Genomic DNA, 17,989 nt, shown 5'->3' on the forward strand with positions numbered 1-17,989 from the left:
GACCTGATCTTTGCTCTGAGAAAACTACAGAGTCTCAGCAGGGTGCCTTTGTTTTAATCTCTGGCTTCACCTTCAAAGCACAACGGTCGAGATCCAACTTGATAAAAACAATCACAGCGCCAATCTGTATTAATTTCTACGTCGTGCTTGTCACTATGTACCCTAAATACATTTGACTGAATCGTTCTCCTGTTGTTGCTCCAGCGTGTGGTGACTCCATGACTCCTGATCTCTGTTGCCGTGACTTCCCAGGCAGTGAATGTGCGTGTGATTTTTGCACCGACACTTAGATTTGACAAAAAAATAAATAAATAAACATCCAAGACGTGGAGCGAATTGTGTCTGTGCCAAGAGCAGCCACAGGACAAAACGGGACCTGGAGCAAAATCACTGGACAGATGACTGCAGCAGCCCACGAGGGAGAGAGGGGAAGAAATGCACGAGTAAAAAGAAGAAAAGACACTGAGGGAAAGACAACAATATGTGCGTAGGCTAACTATTTCTTAACACAGCAGCCAAGCCAGCGAGTTTAAACAGCTCTCCTGCCTCTCTGATCCACTTTGAGGAATAAACGGGCTTGTAAAAAGATGCTTCAGGCAATGTCTGCCTGCCCCACAAGAACCAGAGCATGCTATCAGAGTAAGTGGTAGAGGGAGTGAGGGAACGAGAGTGTGAGCAAGAAATTACAGACTTACAGAGGTAGGCACAGGAAATGCTAGTGAGGGAAGACGAGTAAAAAGAGCAACTGAAACCAAAAGAGATCAAGTGTGTGTGTATGTGGGGGGGGGGGGGGGGGGGGGTAAATAGTGTAAACATAGTGTATGTGTTGAAATGAGCCTGTCTCATCCTTCTCTTCCAGCATGTCTTCTTTTTTAGCCCCCCCACCTCCTCACTTTTCTTTCATTCTGTTGTCAACCAGATCGTTTGTGTGGATAAGATGGCCCTTAAGATGGCTAGTTAGCGTGCTGTGTACAGAGGGATTGGCCCTTTCCCCCGTATACATAAAGGCTGTATTCACGGGCCTCATTACCAGGATTAGGGCTCCTTTCCTCTTTGTTGGGGCTGTAGGCTGGAGTCCTCTGTAGCCACAGTCGCCTGTCTCTCTCCGCGGCCCGAGCTGGCCAGCATATGGCAGCAGCAGCCAACAGTCTCCGTCGAGGGGCTCAGAGCTCAGAGCAAGGCCTCCTTTTGTTTAGGCCGTTATTGTTGCTCTGCGTAGTGACATTTGTAGGCCGTAGGATCGGGGTGGAGGGGTTAGTCTACCCCAGGGGAGAAGGGGAGAGAGAAGGAGACAGAAAAGCGAGAGAAAGAGAGGGATGGAAGGAGGGGGGAGAGGCGAAGACATGAAGACAGACAGGAGTGTGGATTATGGAAATATGAATTGATTTTTTTCTGTTCTGTGGTAGAATAGAAAGCTCAAAGGAGAACAGACTGCAGGCTGGCTGGCACGCCGGGGTGGTGCTGGGGAAATATGAAGTGAGAGGCGCTTGCTCCCTCTTTCTCTCTCTCTCTCCTCTCCATTTCCTCTCTTTTTCCCCTCCTGCTCCCCCTATTCCTCCCTCAGCCCCAGAGACTCTTGATGCCCTGGTCATCTGCAGATGCCACTTGGAAAGAGAGGGAGAGATGGAGGGGAGGGGGGGGGAGAGATGGAGAGAGAGGTGGCTGAAGCATATATTTGAATCACAAGAAGGTTTTTTTTTTCACTTTTTGCAAATGGAGCAGACAGATGGAAATCTGTCCGTTTCCTCTCAGATCTCATCCCAAAGTTGTGGAAAAACACAGTAGGCAGAACGCACGCACTCACACACACGCATGCACACGCACATGCACACACTCACAGAAAATGATTCTGCCAGTTAATCCGAGCTAACCACAGCGTGTTGCATATAAGGCCCACTTCTCTGTAGAGAACAGAAGATAATATGATAAACACTCAGCAAGTTCCACAAATGGACAGAAGACCATTTGAAAACTAAGAGACTGTGAGAAACTCTACAACATTTAAAAATGTGAAGTTACTTCTCTGTTTCTTAAAGTCTGCCGCCCCTTTTCCAAGTGTATTACAGAAACTTATTTTAATGCTTAGAGCCTCCAGCAATATATTTTTTATTTATCTATTTAATGTTTTCGTTGTCAGTTTTCTTCACGTCTCGTCTTTCTGTTCTATTTAATTAGTTTTGGTCTTTGGTTATATTTACCATGTCATTGTCAGGTTCTGCCATTTAGCAAAATCATCAAAGACCATTTGTGAGCACTGGTCAGTGATATGCTATAAAGGTGATGGGTCTCCACTTCAAAAGATGTAGTTCACATTCAAAGTAAAACCTCTGTACACGGGGCACCAGTCCGACCAGGTGATCTAACCAGTGTCCTGCACTTAGGCACTAACCATAGGTTCAACCTTCAGAATGAGAATTTACATCATTGGCTTGCATTAGTTTACTCAGGATTGTGTGTGTGTGTGTGTGGGGGGGGGGGGACTTGAATGACAGGCAGCTCTGCAGAATAAACCACTCTTTACAACTGCGGTGAGCAGTAAAATCATCTCAGATTGCCCAACATCACACATCCTGGGGGTAGATGTGGGACAACATGAGAAGACTTCTACCCCTGTCAGCCACGAGTAGAAACCTGAGGCTGCAGCAGACACACACTCACCCACATTGGTCAGTTCAAGACCTCTTCTGATGAATGGGTTTCTGCTGAGGCTGCAAATGATAGTGTTAGAATTTGGCATCAACAGCATGAATCCATGGACCCAACCGGCCATTTGTCAATAGTCCTGGGTGGCTGAAGCCTTGTGTGGGATGTTTCCTTGGGCCTTAATACCAATCAATCATCAATTTACCATCTTCTAATCGCCACTTCCAGCAGGATAATCCACCATTTTTTGCACATTCCTCTCTTACAGTTTAGAAGCAGCTTTCCTCCCTCAGTACATTTGTATATCATATATGCACTCACACGCATACAAAAGAGATAATGTTGTTTTTGCTTCCTTGTTATTGTTCATTCTGTTGAAACCTCTTATAGCTCCTAATCTTTCCCCTATTTTTCACTCTCCTCTTGTTTATTTCTTTCTCCACTTTCATGCCAATTTTTCTATTTTTAACCTACCCTCCATCTCCTCAATACCCTTTCTATCACTTACTCCCTGCATGTTTATCAACCTTCCAAAAGCCTCATTTACAATTTCCCCTCACAAGCCAATGTTGCAGGAAATAGCAAACTACACACATATTTATTTTTCTAGCAGTCTCGTTGTAGCATAAAATCCAGAAAGAGATAAAGGAAAATGTGAATTATGAATAGATTTATTGCAAGGTCTAACTTAAGTTGATGTTAAGTCTCTATGGCCATTCAACACATTTTAATAAGGACCCTTTGATATTCATGCTGCACACTGCATCGAATTGACCTCATAACATGCTGTTTTTTATTTATGCCAAGGCTACTGTAGCTATGATTTGATCCTAAAAGGAAATATCTTTGCTTTGATACACATGCATTGCTATGTATAATTAATTTGTCATATTAGATGCATTGCCGGAACTCAATGTTGTAATGCACTGTTCGCTTTTATTGTTATTGAGCAGTTTTCTTATGACTCTGTAGATTGACTACCATGCATTTTCTTATTCAACTTTTATACTGTCAAAAAAAATCCCTGTTCACGTCTACTCAAAACCTCAATGTGTCATCGGTGGGGCAGAAAGTGAGGTAGGGACAAAGAGAAAGAGAGGCAGACAGTCTCTGGAGGCTTCAACCTTTGTGAAGCCTCGTGTTGCTCTGATGCCATGCTCCATCAGGACAGGCCGCCTGACATGTTGTGTTCGGTGGCCACAGCTCTGTAGACTGGCCCTGGGTAGGGGATGTATTGAGGGGACTCTTTGGAGGAGAGGTCAGGTGGGTGGCTGAGGGGCCCCGTGGTCTGAGGGATGGAGCTGGGGGACATGATTGGTGGATCTCAGCCCTGAGGGAGCTCAGTGTTGACCTTGGGGAGAGAAGTAAAAAGTGGGTAAGAGTGCTGGTTGAGAAGTCCGTAGCAAGGGGCCAGGGATTCTAACTTGAAGACAATGACATATGGCCCTGTTGAGACCTTATAGCCAGTGGTATAGACATGATGTTTAGGAGAAGGGGCGGACGCAAGGGGAGGCAAACGAGGAATGGGGAGTGGTGGGGTTTGAAAAGAGATGAATGACATAAAGTGTGACAGCTAAGGTTGAAGTAGGGGAAAAAGTCATGACATCGATGTGCTAGACATGTAAGAAGATGAAGGGAAAGTGAGAGACGTGTTGAGTTACAAAACAGGAACGAAATTGTGAAAAAAAAGGACCGCAAAAAGTGAGTGGGTTAGTTTGGCTGTGATGGACTCAGAAGTGTGAAAGTTTGAGGGTTTCGATGTTGTGTTTTTCAGAAATCCAAAAATGAACACTTTCTTTAGGGGAAGTGTAAATTCCATGGCCTCATGGTCTACAAACCCAGCGATAAAGGATTACAAAAATGACACATTGTCCTTATTCAAGTGACTTCTGCAGCTTTTGACAAAGTGACACAGGGAATTAGTAAAATATTAGGTGATATACTCAATGACATATTAATGCAGCATATTGTAAAGTTCATATAGGCTGATTGCAGTTGACAGAGGAAGGCAAATCTGTCAGACTACAGGCTTCACAAAGACAAAGCCGTCTTCCCCGCCCATCTTCCAAGCCGATAGGAGACAGAAAAGTCGTGATGCTCTATGGTGAGCCGTGTGAGTATTTTGTCAGCTCTTTGGCTGCTGCTGCAGCCAGTTATTTGACGCTGTAACAGCAAGGTGTAGGGAACTGAGAGATGAAAAAGATGGAAATTCATGCCTTTTTTGTTTACGTGTGTGGAGAAGTGTAGGCCTGAATGTGTGCGCCTATGTGTGTATGTGTGTATTTTGTGTGTGTGATGTCTCAGTGTGACACGGGTTCTCGTCTTTCCCCTTCACTGCACCCTGACAGCAGTGTCAAACAAGGCCTCATATGATCTGTGTATGTCTTTGAGAATATGTGTGTGTATGTGTCTGGGTTGATCGTGTTTTTATTCTTCTTTCTAACCCCTTTCACCTCAGATCCCTGGGGTGTTCAAGGGGTCTTGCCTAATGGACAGTCTCGCCCCACTAAGCTGGCCTTTCTCTCGGGCACTGAGCTGGACGCCTAACTAGGGCCCTTTGTTGCTCATGGGTCCTGATTGCGCTGACCTCTGGGCTCTCTTCCTGGGAGAAGAAGGGTGGTGGAGAGAGAGGAGGAGAGCAGGGGAAGTGTTTTTACGCCCCGTTGCTCACATCTCTCCAGTATCGCCCAGTGACTGGTGAAAAGAAAGCCGTGGTGTGTTTTGGCAGCAGTGTAGAGAAACGTTGGCTGCTTGTCTTTTTCATTCTGCTGGTGGACAGACATGGTTTCAGCTATAGATGCACCCATCCCAGAAGTACCTCATCGGATAAGCCAACTGCTCTTTATTATAAATTAAGCTAAGCCAGTTCCTACCCAGGCAATGAAACATCAGATATGTGCAATATAGTCCGTCTATCCATCCTTATCGGATATTATATATAGCTTATCTTTTAAAGGGTCATGGGGGGAGCTGCAGCCAATGCCAGCTGACATTGGGCGAGAAGTGTGATACACCTTGGACAGGTCGTCAGAGTATTCCATGGCAAACATATGACTCTAAACCACATATAAGATGGTTTAGAGTCTAACCCCAACCTGCATGTCATTAAGTTTTGGAGGACATTGGACTACCTTAAGAATACCAGTGCAGACACATGGAGAAAAAAAGATCCCGGCTGAATCAGGAATCCAAAATGGGAACCTTCTTGCTGTGAGGCGTCGTTGTTAACCATTGTTAAAGAGAGCCTCAGTATCCTCAATCACCAATCCACAATGTGTGAGCTCTTCTAAGACACATTCCCAGAGGCTTGCGGACATGTTGCCTCCTCCAATCAGACGACAAATGTGGCCAATCAGAGCGGAGCAGACATACTAATTCCGATCGTCTCCTGGTGAAAGTGTGCAGTGTGGGACCCCCTGTCCACCAGTCAGTAAATGACTGCAAGACTCCCAATCACAAGACAGCGAGCCATGTTGAGCTGCACAGTGATCCCATGACTTTGAAGGTTGTGTAGTCTGAACTTGGCTTAGGATGGGTAACTGGCGGTCATTCAAAAGATTCAAGTTTCGAGCATTTCCGAACGCTGGTGCTGGCACAGCGCGCCTGGGATGACCACAAAAAACAATAGATGAAGACAACCCTGCAAGAGAAAAACATTCAAGTTCAACATAAATATAAACAGCTTTCATTCAAAGCCCTCTTTGATTATCAGAGATTCCAAAAAAGAAAGTAGCTGCTGTTGAGGGCTGTTTAAATTTTTTTTTTTGAACATAAAGCCTCAGTTAGGGAACAGAGATTTAGAAGAGGGAACAGGGACATGTGGTAAAACATTGTTCCACCTTTTTCTGTCTGGTAATGAAATATTGAATTCAACACCCATTTGTCAGACTTGTGTTTTGCAATGAACATATGCTGACTGGACTTGTTTAAAGCTGCCGCACATATGCTCCCAAATGTATGTATATTTTATTTGAGAATGATGCCAAACTCTGTCAGTATCACGGCTGCCGTCACAGAGGAAGAAAGAGTGCATCTCCACTTGGAAACAGGTTGTCCCTGTCAGCCAGGAAGCTCGTATTTACAGTATCAGATGCCAGACTAACCCAAAACCACACTCTCCCTCTGCCAACAGAGCTATCACACCTACTAGGATGTGGCTTAATTGGCGTTCCCTACCCCATGCATGGCACGACCAGCAGCCACCAGCCAACGACAGAGATAGAAGCAATGGCAGAACAAATAGGGTGTTGTGTAAAAGGGGAGAAGGATGGAGATGGAGGGGGAGAGGAAAGGAGGTAGAGGAGCGTGCAGCGATGACCTGACCCTCTCTGCAAGATTCCATGTACATCTGTCAATGAGACGTCCACAGCCAAATGTTTAGGAGCCAGTGTTGCACTGCTGCTCCCCCGCTGAGCGTCAATGTATACATTCTTTGTGTGTGTGTGTGTGTGTGTGTGTGTGTGTGTGTGTGTGGTTGAGAGAGACTGTGTGTGTGTGTGTGTGTGTGTGTGTGTGTGTGTGTGTGTGTGTGTGTGTGTGTGTGTGTGTGTGTGTGTGTGTGTGTGTGTGTGTGTGTGTGTGTGTGTGTGTGTGTGTGTGTGTGTGTGTGTGTGTGTGTGTGTGTGTGTGTGTGTGTGTGTTGCCATGTGTTAGAGGCAGGCCCACATCAGGGTTCATACAGTCGAGCTAAGCCCAGTGGGAGCTGAAAGCTTAAAGAAGGAAATCCCCCCCCGGCTGCTTCGCACACGCGCACACGCTCGTGCATTCTCTCTCTCTTGCTCTCTCTCACTCACCCCCTCACCCCCTCTCCCTCTTCTCCTGGCACTTCATTAATGAAGCCCATGCTTGTATGTTTGGGGCATATGCAGCTCTCTTGGCCCAACACTCTGTGTGTGTGTGTGTGTGTGTGTGTGTGTGTGTGTGTGTGTGTGTGTGTGTGTGTGTGTGTGTGTGTGTGTGTGTGTGTGTGTGTGTGTGTGTGTGTGTGTGTGTGTGTGTGTGTGTGTGTGTGTGTGTGTGTGTGTGTGTGTGTGTGTGTGTGTGTGTGTGTGTGTGTGTGTGTGTGTGTGTTAGCGAGTGAGACATCTCCCCCTATCACATGGTAATATATTCAGTGGAAGATCTCGGCAGAGGCATAATACTGCCGCTCTCCCCTGTCTGAGCCCATCTGTGATATGTCGAAAGGACATCAGCAGGACAGGGTATTAGCACTGGAATAATGCACACTGTTATTGTTGACGCCACATACTTATTCTCCACGCAATATGCCCCCCTCACCCACTAACATAAATACACCGATTGTGGAGAAGGCAGAAAATAAATGAGTGCTATACAATGGATGACATGTGTACTACCCCACTGGAATGCTTTATTGGAGGTGACTCCAACAGCTAATAGATGGAGAACGAGTTTGGCAACGGACATTTGGGGTTAAGACTAATTCGAAAACGACAGAAACTTGTCCATTGTTTCCATTGAGGAGGTGGATATAAGGTCTTAAAATGGAGACTTGTGCTGTTGCTAGGTTCACAGGAGGCCTAACGCAGTCTTTATTTTGTCCTTGGTCTAGCAGCTGTGATTTCCTCAAGGGTCCTAAAGTGCAGATTTGAAAATGACATGAATTTTCAGCAAGGTTTCTTCTCGCTATAGAGGTGGCACATACACAAATGAATATAAGAACACGTATGCCTGTCAGGTGTTGTCATGAGCTTGAAGAGGCCAGAATATTAGTCTGCCACCTTCAGCACCTCCTGAAGAACAGCTCAGACTGTTGTCAACCAAAATAACCTCCGTCACCAGAGGAGCTCTGCATCAGAAGGGTCAGCCTAACCCGAAACTCGCGCTGGGGATTAAAAAACATCCAGAAAGACAAAACTCCCTATTTCCCTGTCTCCCTCTCCTATCAGCCCGGGCGCAGTGAGCAAGAATGTGAAAATGTAACGCCCCCGTGTCAATTTAAAAGTGCACCTCATCGGCTCCTATACCCCTCCACCTCTCTCTATCAGCCCCCTCTCCGTCTTCCCACTCTCAAGCAGCTCTGTTGCTTTGGTCCAGCTCTGAAGGCCGTTCTTATTACCGGCACAGAGCGCAGGTCAGAATGGCAAGCCGGCAGCATACTATTAAAGCCTAATGAAAGGAATCTCTGCAGGGTCTGGGGTCTGAAGCGGCCAGAGGAGGCTGTGCCTCTGCCCATTGTTCTTCTGCTTCGCTCCTCACTATTCTGTCGTGTTTTTTTTTTAAATATCACATCTTTAAATCTGACTTCTTTTCTGTCTACCGTCTGTCACTGTCTTTGTCTCTCTCACTCACTTTCTGTCTTTTCCTTTGTCTTGTTCTATCTCATACTCTGCATCTGTTTCACTCTACCTGCATTTTAATCAGATGGTGTGTCTCAGATGACGTTTTCTCTCCTGTTCATTTGTCAAGCTGTGTTCTCATATTACATTACATTACATGTCATTTAGCTGACGCTTTTGTCCAAAGCGACTTACATTTTTAGTTCACTCAACATTTTATGAGGGGCCATTTTTTAGGGGTTCAGTATCTTGCCAAGGACACTTTGGCCGGCAGATGGGGAAGAGTGAGGATTGAAGAATCACATTGATACGAATTGAAGAATAAGAAATGAGGTCACTGATTCCCCCCTCGACAGGAAGGTTTGAGGTTAGTGTCACCTATCAAAGTGTTATCCTACAATAGAGACAGTTATGTCTTGTAATAGAGGAAAAAGTTGCCCTCCAGTGGCTCCCTTTTCAAGAAATATATACAGAAAATGTATCATGTAGCTTTATCATTTAAGTGATTTGGCCTCATCAAAGTGCAGTGATATTGGTTCTTAACTACAATAAGTCTTGTGCAACACTTTCCAGGCACCAGCATGCCGGCGTTTATTTTATTTAATACTGGAAATAATGGCATTGTTTAAGAGCTGGTAAACATTATTGGAAGCAGAAATTGCTGGTATAGATTGTTTGATACTTATAAAGCAATGGGTTAATATGCTGTGGTCTATACCGTTACAGGAGGATGTATGAAAAGTCATGGTACTATATTATATCGTACTTTTTGTTCCTCTCAGCGAAACAGAAACCGCTCATCACGTAACAGGTTGCAATGCTAACTTTATATTACATTTCACAATGTCAATGTTTTGATTTTGGAATATCTGTTTTGGAACTTATCATTTAAATTACACTAGTTTATCATCACCTCTGGTTTCGGTCTAGGTTTATCAGAATATATCATTCCTCTTCATTGACCTCAGTGCAACATCGACACTACACCTGAGGATTGTAAACTCCACCAGCGGACAACTACTTCCATCGCTCCTCTGATCCTCTATCTTTCTGTATTCATTCCTTCACTCTTTCTCTTATTCTTAATATGTTTGCCTCTGTTTTTCTTTCAGTCTCCTCAGTGTCTGTCCCTCTCATGGAAGTATCACTTCCTCTAACCTTTGGGTGTCTGGTGCAGTTTTGAGATTACTGAACAAACAGGAAGTTGTGCGGGAAGTCGTTGATCACAGTATATTAGAACAGGACTAACTCACTCGCCCTTTCTCGTTAAAGTACTGATAATCGTCTCCCGTTCAACAGTTACCATAGTGCCAAAAATAATTTATGAGTGATTTGAGTCTGACTTTTTGTTTTTATCAATTTTGAGCTCAGTTTTTACCCACGATCCTACGAGCCTACCCAATCAAGGTTTCATACCATCATACATTTTTATTCTGCATTATTTATTTTATTCTTCTCGCTCTAAAACCAAGGCTCAGCTGTCCTTGTGCCTTTACACATTGCAAATGAATGCATATCCATGCAAATTCTTAAAAAAGAAAGGCTGAGAATTTGAATATTTTGCTTAAAGCTGCACCCAGGTCGACCCTGCCATTCGGCATTTGAAAGCAGTGTGTCTGTTTGAATACTGAGGATCTCTCTTTGTCATGTTCGCCAGAGGGGCTGGGTGAGCGAACCAGCACCGGCAGGATGGGCAGAGATCGGCTGGCTAGCTGCACACAGACAGACTAATTGGAAAAAGGGGGGCGAAAGGGGGGACAAGGGGTGTTAGTAAGGGTGAGGAAAAGGTGGGGTTTGCAGGAAGGGGGGGAAGCTAAGATGACGACAGGGGGTTTAGGAGGGAGGTGAAAGAGGACGGAGTATGGGGGGATGTAGTGAAGGAGGGAAGGACGAGAGGAGGTGATGAAGAGGGCACGAGAGCGTGCGGGAGGAAGAGGTGAAGAAGGGGTGAGTGGAGACACTGTGGTTTCCAGCGCTGATGTGTTAGTAGCCCTGCTGACTATGTCATTATACTGTTGAAGCTGGCTGGATACCCAGGGCTCCCGCCTGCTGCAAACCGCTGTATCCTCCAACTGTGCTTGGCTCATAGGGATGAGAAAGCTTCGCAAAAAAACAGTTTTTCTTTTCGACCACATTTCGAACAGGAACTGAAATCTCAAAGTATCGAAGCAAAGCTTTGAATCCACCAGAGCTGTCATCTATCGAAGGAAAAAGTAATATAGATGTCTAGTCCTGAGAAGGGATATTATTAATTTGTGTATGATGTAAAGTATGTATTTAGTCAGCCACCCAGTGAACTTTTATGAAATTGCACCATGGTGTCATCATGTTGGATCGTGAGAATGATTAGTGTAACCAAGAGAGTTGTGTGCAGGAACCAGCAGGTGTTTCTCCATTCCTTAAAACATGTGGAATGTAGCGTTCTTAGCTTAAGGTAAAAATAAACAGTTTGATAATGACAAACCAAAATATCTTATCTCAAGATCCATGCACCAGTTATTCTTTGAGACATTTAAGCTAATCTTGTGGTCTTCCTCTGTAGTTTAAAGATTTAGAAGGGCAGGACATAGGCTTTATGTACAGATGTAAGACACGTCTCCACTTCCTCCCAAACGCTGCCATCTTGCTCATTTGGAGCAACATTCTGCGCTGTAGCCATCAGGGAGGATGGAACCAATGTGTCAAGGTCCCATCGATACAAGTTTTTACACAAGTGCTTTTTTTGTTGGATCCAATATCCCACCCACTAACATGGAGGAGGCAGGTTTTATTACATGTACTGTAGCCAGCCTCCAGAGGACGATTCAATGCTTTGGCCTCATTTATGGGGAGCGACCATAGTGTCCATCTTTAAATAAAGTCTATGATGCAGAAGCTTTGTGCCCTGGACTCTTTATGTTGCTTGACGGGTAATTCTTAAGACCATGTGGTGTCATGGTTTTAAAAATTATACATTGACTTATCTTACTACAGTTTCATATTTGACCTACATGTTATAAAGTGTGCAGTGGTAAACCTATATCTACTTGATAGTCATTTAGGTATCGTGTCCAATTTTCTCCCAAGAATCGCATATTTGTGTCACAATTATGGGTTTACAGACATTAGCTTTAGATTATTTACATTATGGTCAAGAGGTTGTTCAAATTCGAGCAACCAAATTCCTGGTTTGATACCCGAGTCCCCTGGTGGGACTATAAATTGTCGTACAGATGCACAGATGTGTAGCTTACTGTACCATTATAGATGTTTGAATGTGTTTTAATACCTTCCCCAGCATTTAATTGATTCCCATTCATATGGTAGTAAAAAAATGTAGTTACAAAGAATTAACTCGAGTCGGGTCATTCATAGCAGTGAACATCTTGTCCGCATTATTCAGAATTGTGATTTTTTCTGTGGTAACGCAGGGCAGGCCGTTCAAATCAGCCTGCACTTACAACTGCATTACCAGGAACTAATAAATTTACTTTGACAAAAAAAAAAACACAAGAGTGGACACAATGTACACTGTGATGGATTATACAGTGAAAAAGACATTCAGACATATAGCTGAGAGCCGACAGTAGTCTAAAGTACATGTGAATTGTAGTAATGGGCTAACACATATATACAAAAACACGGATAATAGTTCTTAACAAAAATCTGCTTCTAATATTATATATAATGCATTTACAAATCTGCCTGACACCAGCCTCCATTGCTCCTAAAACTACATCCTGTATAAGGGGCTCCTGGGGCCCGGCTGCTCTGAACTAGGTTGAGTTACACTGGGTAGCTAGCTAGATTGATCTGGCTGCAGTATCCAGGGGAATATAAAGCAGGGCAGGGGCTTAAAGTCTGAGTCCCCCCAGGGAGGAGTCCTCACTGCATGGGGAGAGGGGCATGAACTGAGCTGCTTACCCCCCCCTCATCCCTCCCTCCTTCTGCCGTTCTGTCCGTCCACTGAATGTCTTCTCCGTCTCTGCCTTCCTTATGACATTCCCTCCTGTCAGTCTCTCAGTCTGCCTCCATCTTTTTCTCCTCCTTGTATTTTATTACTCTCAGCATTAAATTGCCCTTTTACTCCATCCAAACTCATTCCCTCCTTTCATCCACATTTTCTCTACACCACTTCTGTCTCTCTCTCTCTCTCTCTTTCCTTTATATTTGCAGGCATATGGGAAATTGAATATTGCTCATGAAGTTCACACCCAAAATGAAACACCATCAGGGCTGGTGCTGACTTCAGTATTTAATCTGCCTATAAGGGACACATCTTTTTTTCAAACTGGTTAACATCATTCTGTCCATGCTATGATGTTAAAAGCTGCGTTTCCCCCCCCCCCCCCTTTAAAGAGATGGTGAGTGGCCAAGAGGGGAGGTGCATGTGTATGTGTGTTCGAAACAGTCAAGCTGAGCCCACACAGTATGATCTATCACGTGTCAAATCCCCCCAGCGCCTGCTGTGCGCCTCAACCATATATAGCTTAACCTGCTACAATTACTTCTAAAAGAATCAGGGTGCAGCAGGAATAAAAGTGAAGTTTAGGCCTGTTTTTTTTTAAAGAGTAGAAGAGCAAGAGTGTTTTCCACGTTCTTAGCTGCTTCTCCCTGCTGTACCGTGCTATTCTGCTGGGGCATGGTGCAAAGCTTGACGCTGCTGCTGCTGCTGCTGTTGCTGCTGTGTGCTGCTGTAGTGTTGTGGGGCCGTGATAGCAGGATCGTCCGCTGGGGGAACCCAGAGCGTTCTGTCTCACTGAGTGATACCCCTGTCTCCACTCACGATAAACAGCACGCACAAACTCTCTCACATACACATACACCAGTGTCTGCCAAGCCCAGCCTAGCAGCAGATTCCTCCCTCACCCCCAGCTCCCCCCCACCCCCTACACACAAAGCTGCAAATATATTAGCTGCCTCTTTTTCTTTTGTCTTGAGAAAATGGCAAGCAGGGTGTGTGTATGCATCTGTGTGTGAGGTGGGGTCCTTACTGTACATGGTGGTGGAACACCCCCCTTTATGCCATTCCAGTTTAGATACCCCCATGGTATTTGGCCAAGGCATGCAGAGAGGGAAGCGGAAACTGAGCTTCAGATGTGTAAGAGAACCGGTAAAGGCTCATTTATGCTCAACGTTATTTATTTATATATATATATATATATATATATATATATATATATAGAAACAAATCCAGATGGCGCCTTCTCTCAGTTCATTTTGTCCATACTTATGCACCTTTTGTCTAGCAAGACAAAAGTTCCACCTTTTTAAAACTGCACAGCGTCTACAAGGGGTACATTTTTACGACATCCTCCTCCATCGCCATGTTTGATGGTGGAGGATTTTGTCACAAACTGGAAGAACACGGGAACTTCCATTGTTTGAAATTGATTATTTAATTTAAAGGGAGCATTAATGAGGGAAACAGAAAACAGACTGACAGATGAGTTGCATATCTGATAAACATGCTCCTTGTTTCTTTGATTTTCACAGAGGGAAGGTGTTGGACCAGAACTAAATTTGAGATCAGTAAAAAGGGTTGATTCATCCAAATTACAAAAAAGTTTCATATTCACTCTCTCGCCTCTTTTGGTGCTGTATATATAAAGTCATGCGGATCATTTTAGTTTTACCTGAGGTATTTTATATGTTTTGAGATATTAGTCCCTGTGGTCTCTTTGTAAATACAACCACATTCAGCCAGAGACATGGACCCAATAAAAGTGTTTGACAGTAAAGTCTGTGGATTAGCCAGAGTAACAGAGATTTAAAAAAAAAAATGTTGCTCATAAAATTTAGTTTTTCAACTCTCTACTCAATTTACTTCTCTTCTGACTCACTTGTTTTGGGATGGAGGCAGAAATAAAGGCCATGACCAGAACACTAGGCTATTTGCATGGCTAGATTGCACTTTTTTGTTAGTTTGGGTGAACTAACCCTTTAATCCATTTGTTGCATTACATATTTGACAGTGTTCTGCAGACTGACAGATGTTTAGCCATGTTAGCAATGGTTCTTTAGTCCGGTTATGTTTTGGGCTGTGTTTGCTCATCAGCAGTTTCCCTTCAAAGCTTTTATAGATTTTCAATAGTACATCAGAAAATGTACTAGTGGTTACATATCAAGGCCCCATTGCATCATCACAAAGTGTCATCGTATTGATCTCAGTAATATTTGAACAGAAATTATTTGACTATCAATCAGATGCTATTGGGCGCCCCCCATATGGAGGCTTGAGTCCCTCCGCAGTGACTGAATGTTCAGTTCTGACCCTGGTTTGCTGCCTGACTTACTTTCTTTGTCAAATGTGAGAATCTGTTTCAAAAACTGTGAACTGGATATCTTTAGGTTTTGGAAATGTTGCTCTAAAGGAAACCATCAACAGATTATTAAATAATTGCAGCCACAGGATCTGTCTCACAAGCCTCAGCCTTTGAGTCTCTTAAATGACTAGAGAGTAGATTGAAAATGTGAGGAAGATATGTGGTGCTTAGAATGTAAAAAAATACAAATATATATATACAGAAGATATCTGTTGTCAGTGACACATTACACGCATACAGACACACCACTTCCCATTGGTCCTGTATTATATCAGAGTCCCTGCAGGCCCTTGGCTGTCACTCAAACACAGATACCTGATGTGGGCGGGGCTGCGACAACTCTCAAATCTGGCAAGTCAAATGTTTTTATTTGTCGGGAAGGCAAGTGCCCGTGTGTGTGTGTGTGTGTGTGTGTGTGTGTGTGTGTGTGTGTGTGTGTGTGTGTGTGAGAGAGAGCGTGTGTTTGGGTTTGTGTGCCATATGCAGTGCGCCAGGGAGGGCTCGCTGAAACATATTGGTGTGCGTACATGGTGGTTAATAATAGCAGCAAACACATACAGCGATGGCAGCTCTGATGTGTGTGACAGATTTTACAGCCGCGCACACAGAGACGCAGGCCCACACATATACACACACATGCACACACGCACACACACTCACTCCCACAGCAGAGACGGAGACCTCCTCTGCCACCGAGCCCCCCATCTTTGTTGAGTTCTCATTTTTATCACATATCCTCATAAGTAAAAACAACCACTTCCCACCCACCCTGCCTCGCCTCCCCGACCCTCCCATACACCCCATATGTGGCAATGTGCACACACAAACATATAGCCGAGTTAAGCTCAGCCACCCACCTACACACTTACACACACACACACACTCACACACTCACACACTCACACACTCACACATTCATACACACATATATACAAAAAACGCATACAAATGTACATGTCTAACCACCCTCTCACATTGAAAGCACAAAGTCCTTGAAGCAGTCAGGCACTCACATACTGTACATCACACACTCAAACACACACACACATACACAGGACACACACAGACATATTCACCCTCAGCCCCCCCCCCTCTGTCGTAGCTCATTGTTGCCTTAGTCGGCTTGTCTGTTGTGATGGTTGTGTTGTGCTTGGGTGGCAGCTTTACGTTTTTTGATAAGGAGGGGCAGGGGATTCGGTGACTGCTCCCCACGGCGAGGTCTTAGCAACAGTCGGCAGCAGCAGACATCCAACCTGTCGTCCAGATCAGTGTTTGGGGGAGGCAGTGAGAGAGGGAGGAGGGGGGGGGGGGAGGGGGAGATGGTGGAGCATCTCTCTAAGCTTGGTCATCTCCAGTCAGAAAGAAGAGACAGGCCTTGGGTTCAGCAGCCAAGCTTGGCAGGCGAACGAAAGAGAAAAGAGGTGGACGGCAGGAGAGGCCAGAGCATAGCAAAAGAGCCACCCAGTCCCCAGGATTAGTCAGTGGGTTTGGCAGAGCCTGGCCAGGACAGAGAGAGAGAGAGGTAATAGAGAGACAGACGGCAAAAAGGACCTGGTGGCCGGCCTCTATTCTGAGCCAGAGAGACGAGGAGCGACAGACAGAGCTGGGACCCGGTGCTCGGTGGCTGTGTGGCTGGTCTGGAGTGGCTCACCCATATGGTGCTCCGCTCTGCTCCTGCTCCCTGTCTAAATCCATATGCCGCTGGTGGAAAGGTGCCCCTCTCTCCCCTCCTCCCCTCCCACCTCGCTTGAAGAGCATGCAGACCCTCGCCCTCCCCGCACCTTCCCCCCCCAACCCACAGGGGAGGTGTTGGGAGGTGAAGCCCTAAAGGCTTGTCCCCCCCCCCCGTCGCTCCTACCTCTTAACCCCTCAGAGCTGCTTAGCCCATTGTCACTACAATCTGCCACCATAGCCTTCGTGTTGTGCCCCCCCAAACCCCCCATCCCCCCTCTGTCTCTCCCTCTTTCCTTCTTTCTTTCTCTCTCTTCCTTCATCTTTTCATCTCCTCTTGGCACCCGATAATCGATGAACTTATTAACTGCTAATTATTCAAGCTGTGGATCGAGGATCCCTCCCCACCCTTGAAAACAGGGGAGCCTTTCCACTCTGTTCTACCAAATGAGGTGGTTTATGTGGCCCATTCATTTGGATTAAGTGCATTTAGGCTGGAGTGTTTAGGATGTGAGGACCTTGTCAGATTTTTATCAGCAGCATTTAGCATTAATCCTCATTTTGTCCAGCGAGCTGATAGCACCTACTTAGCAGAGGCTCAAGAGATTTAAAAATGCACGGTTATTACTGGGATATGTGTTTCTCTAAAAGGGTGTGTTCTCTCTGTTCTGGTTTCTCAGGAGGTCCTTCAGACGATACCAAAGTTCTGCTTTCCCTTTGACGTGGAAAGGTACGATTCCTCTCCTTCTCCGCTTCCGTATTTTTTTCTGAACTGGGGCTCACTGTCGCCTTCACACACTAACACACACTAACACACACCCACACACACGCGCAAACACGCACACACACTCACACACAATTCCTCCTGCGACTAACATAAACACACATGTGCATTTTAACATATTTTTAAAAGATGATCTGTGTGTTTTGCATCTCACTCTTGTGTTATGAACTGTAACGTTACCGTCATTCGTTGGATCTGTCACATGACATATTTACTGTGACTATCAAACTTTAATGATGAGTGCGTTCACTATTGCAAGAGGTCTTTCTGGATGTAAACCCACCCCCCAA

General features: G+C 45.0%; 1 protein-coding gene across 4 annotated transcripts in view; it reads left to right on the plus strand.

The window, feature by feature from the left end:
- Positions 1-17,989, plus strand: part of dennd1b (DENN/MADD domain containing 1B) — a 101,821-nt gene that overhangs the window by 21,981 nt on the left and 61,851 nt on the right. For all 4 annotated transcript variants that reach the window (XM_062395526.1, XM_062395524.1, XM_062395523.1 and 1 more), the window contains exon 4: positions 17,596-17,645. In XM_062395526.1, the coding sequence (XP_062251510.1) occupies positions 17,596-17,645 (50 nt within the window). The remainder of the gene's footprint in view (positions 1-17,595; positions 17,646-17,989) is intronic.

This window comes from Platichthys flesus, chromosome 9, assembly GCF_949316205.1.
Source record: "Platichthys flesus chromosome 9, fPlaFle2.1, whole genome shotgun sequence".
Taxonomy (NCBI): domain Eukaryota; kingdom Metazoa; phylum Chordata; class Actinopteri; order Pleuronectiformes; family Pleuronectidae; genus Platichthys; species Platichthys flesus.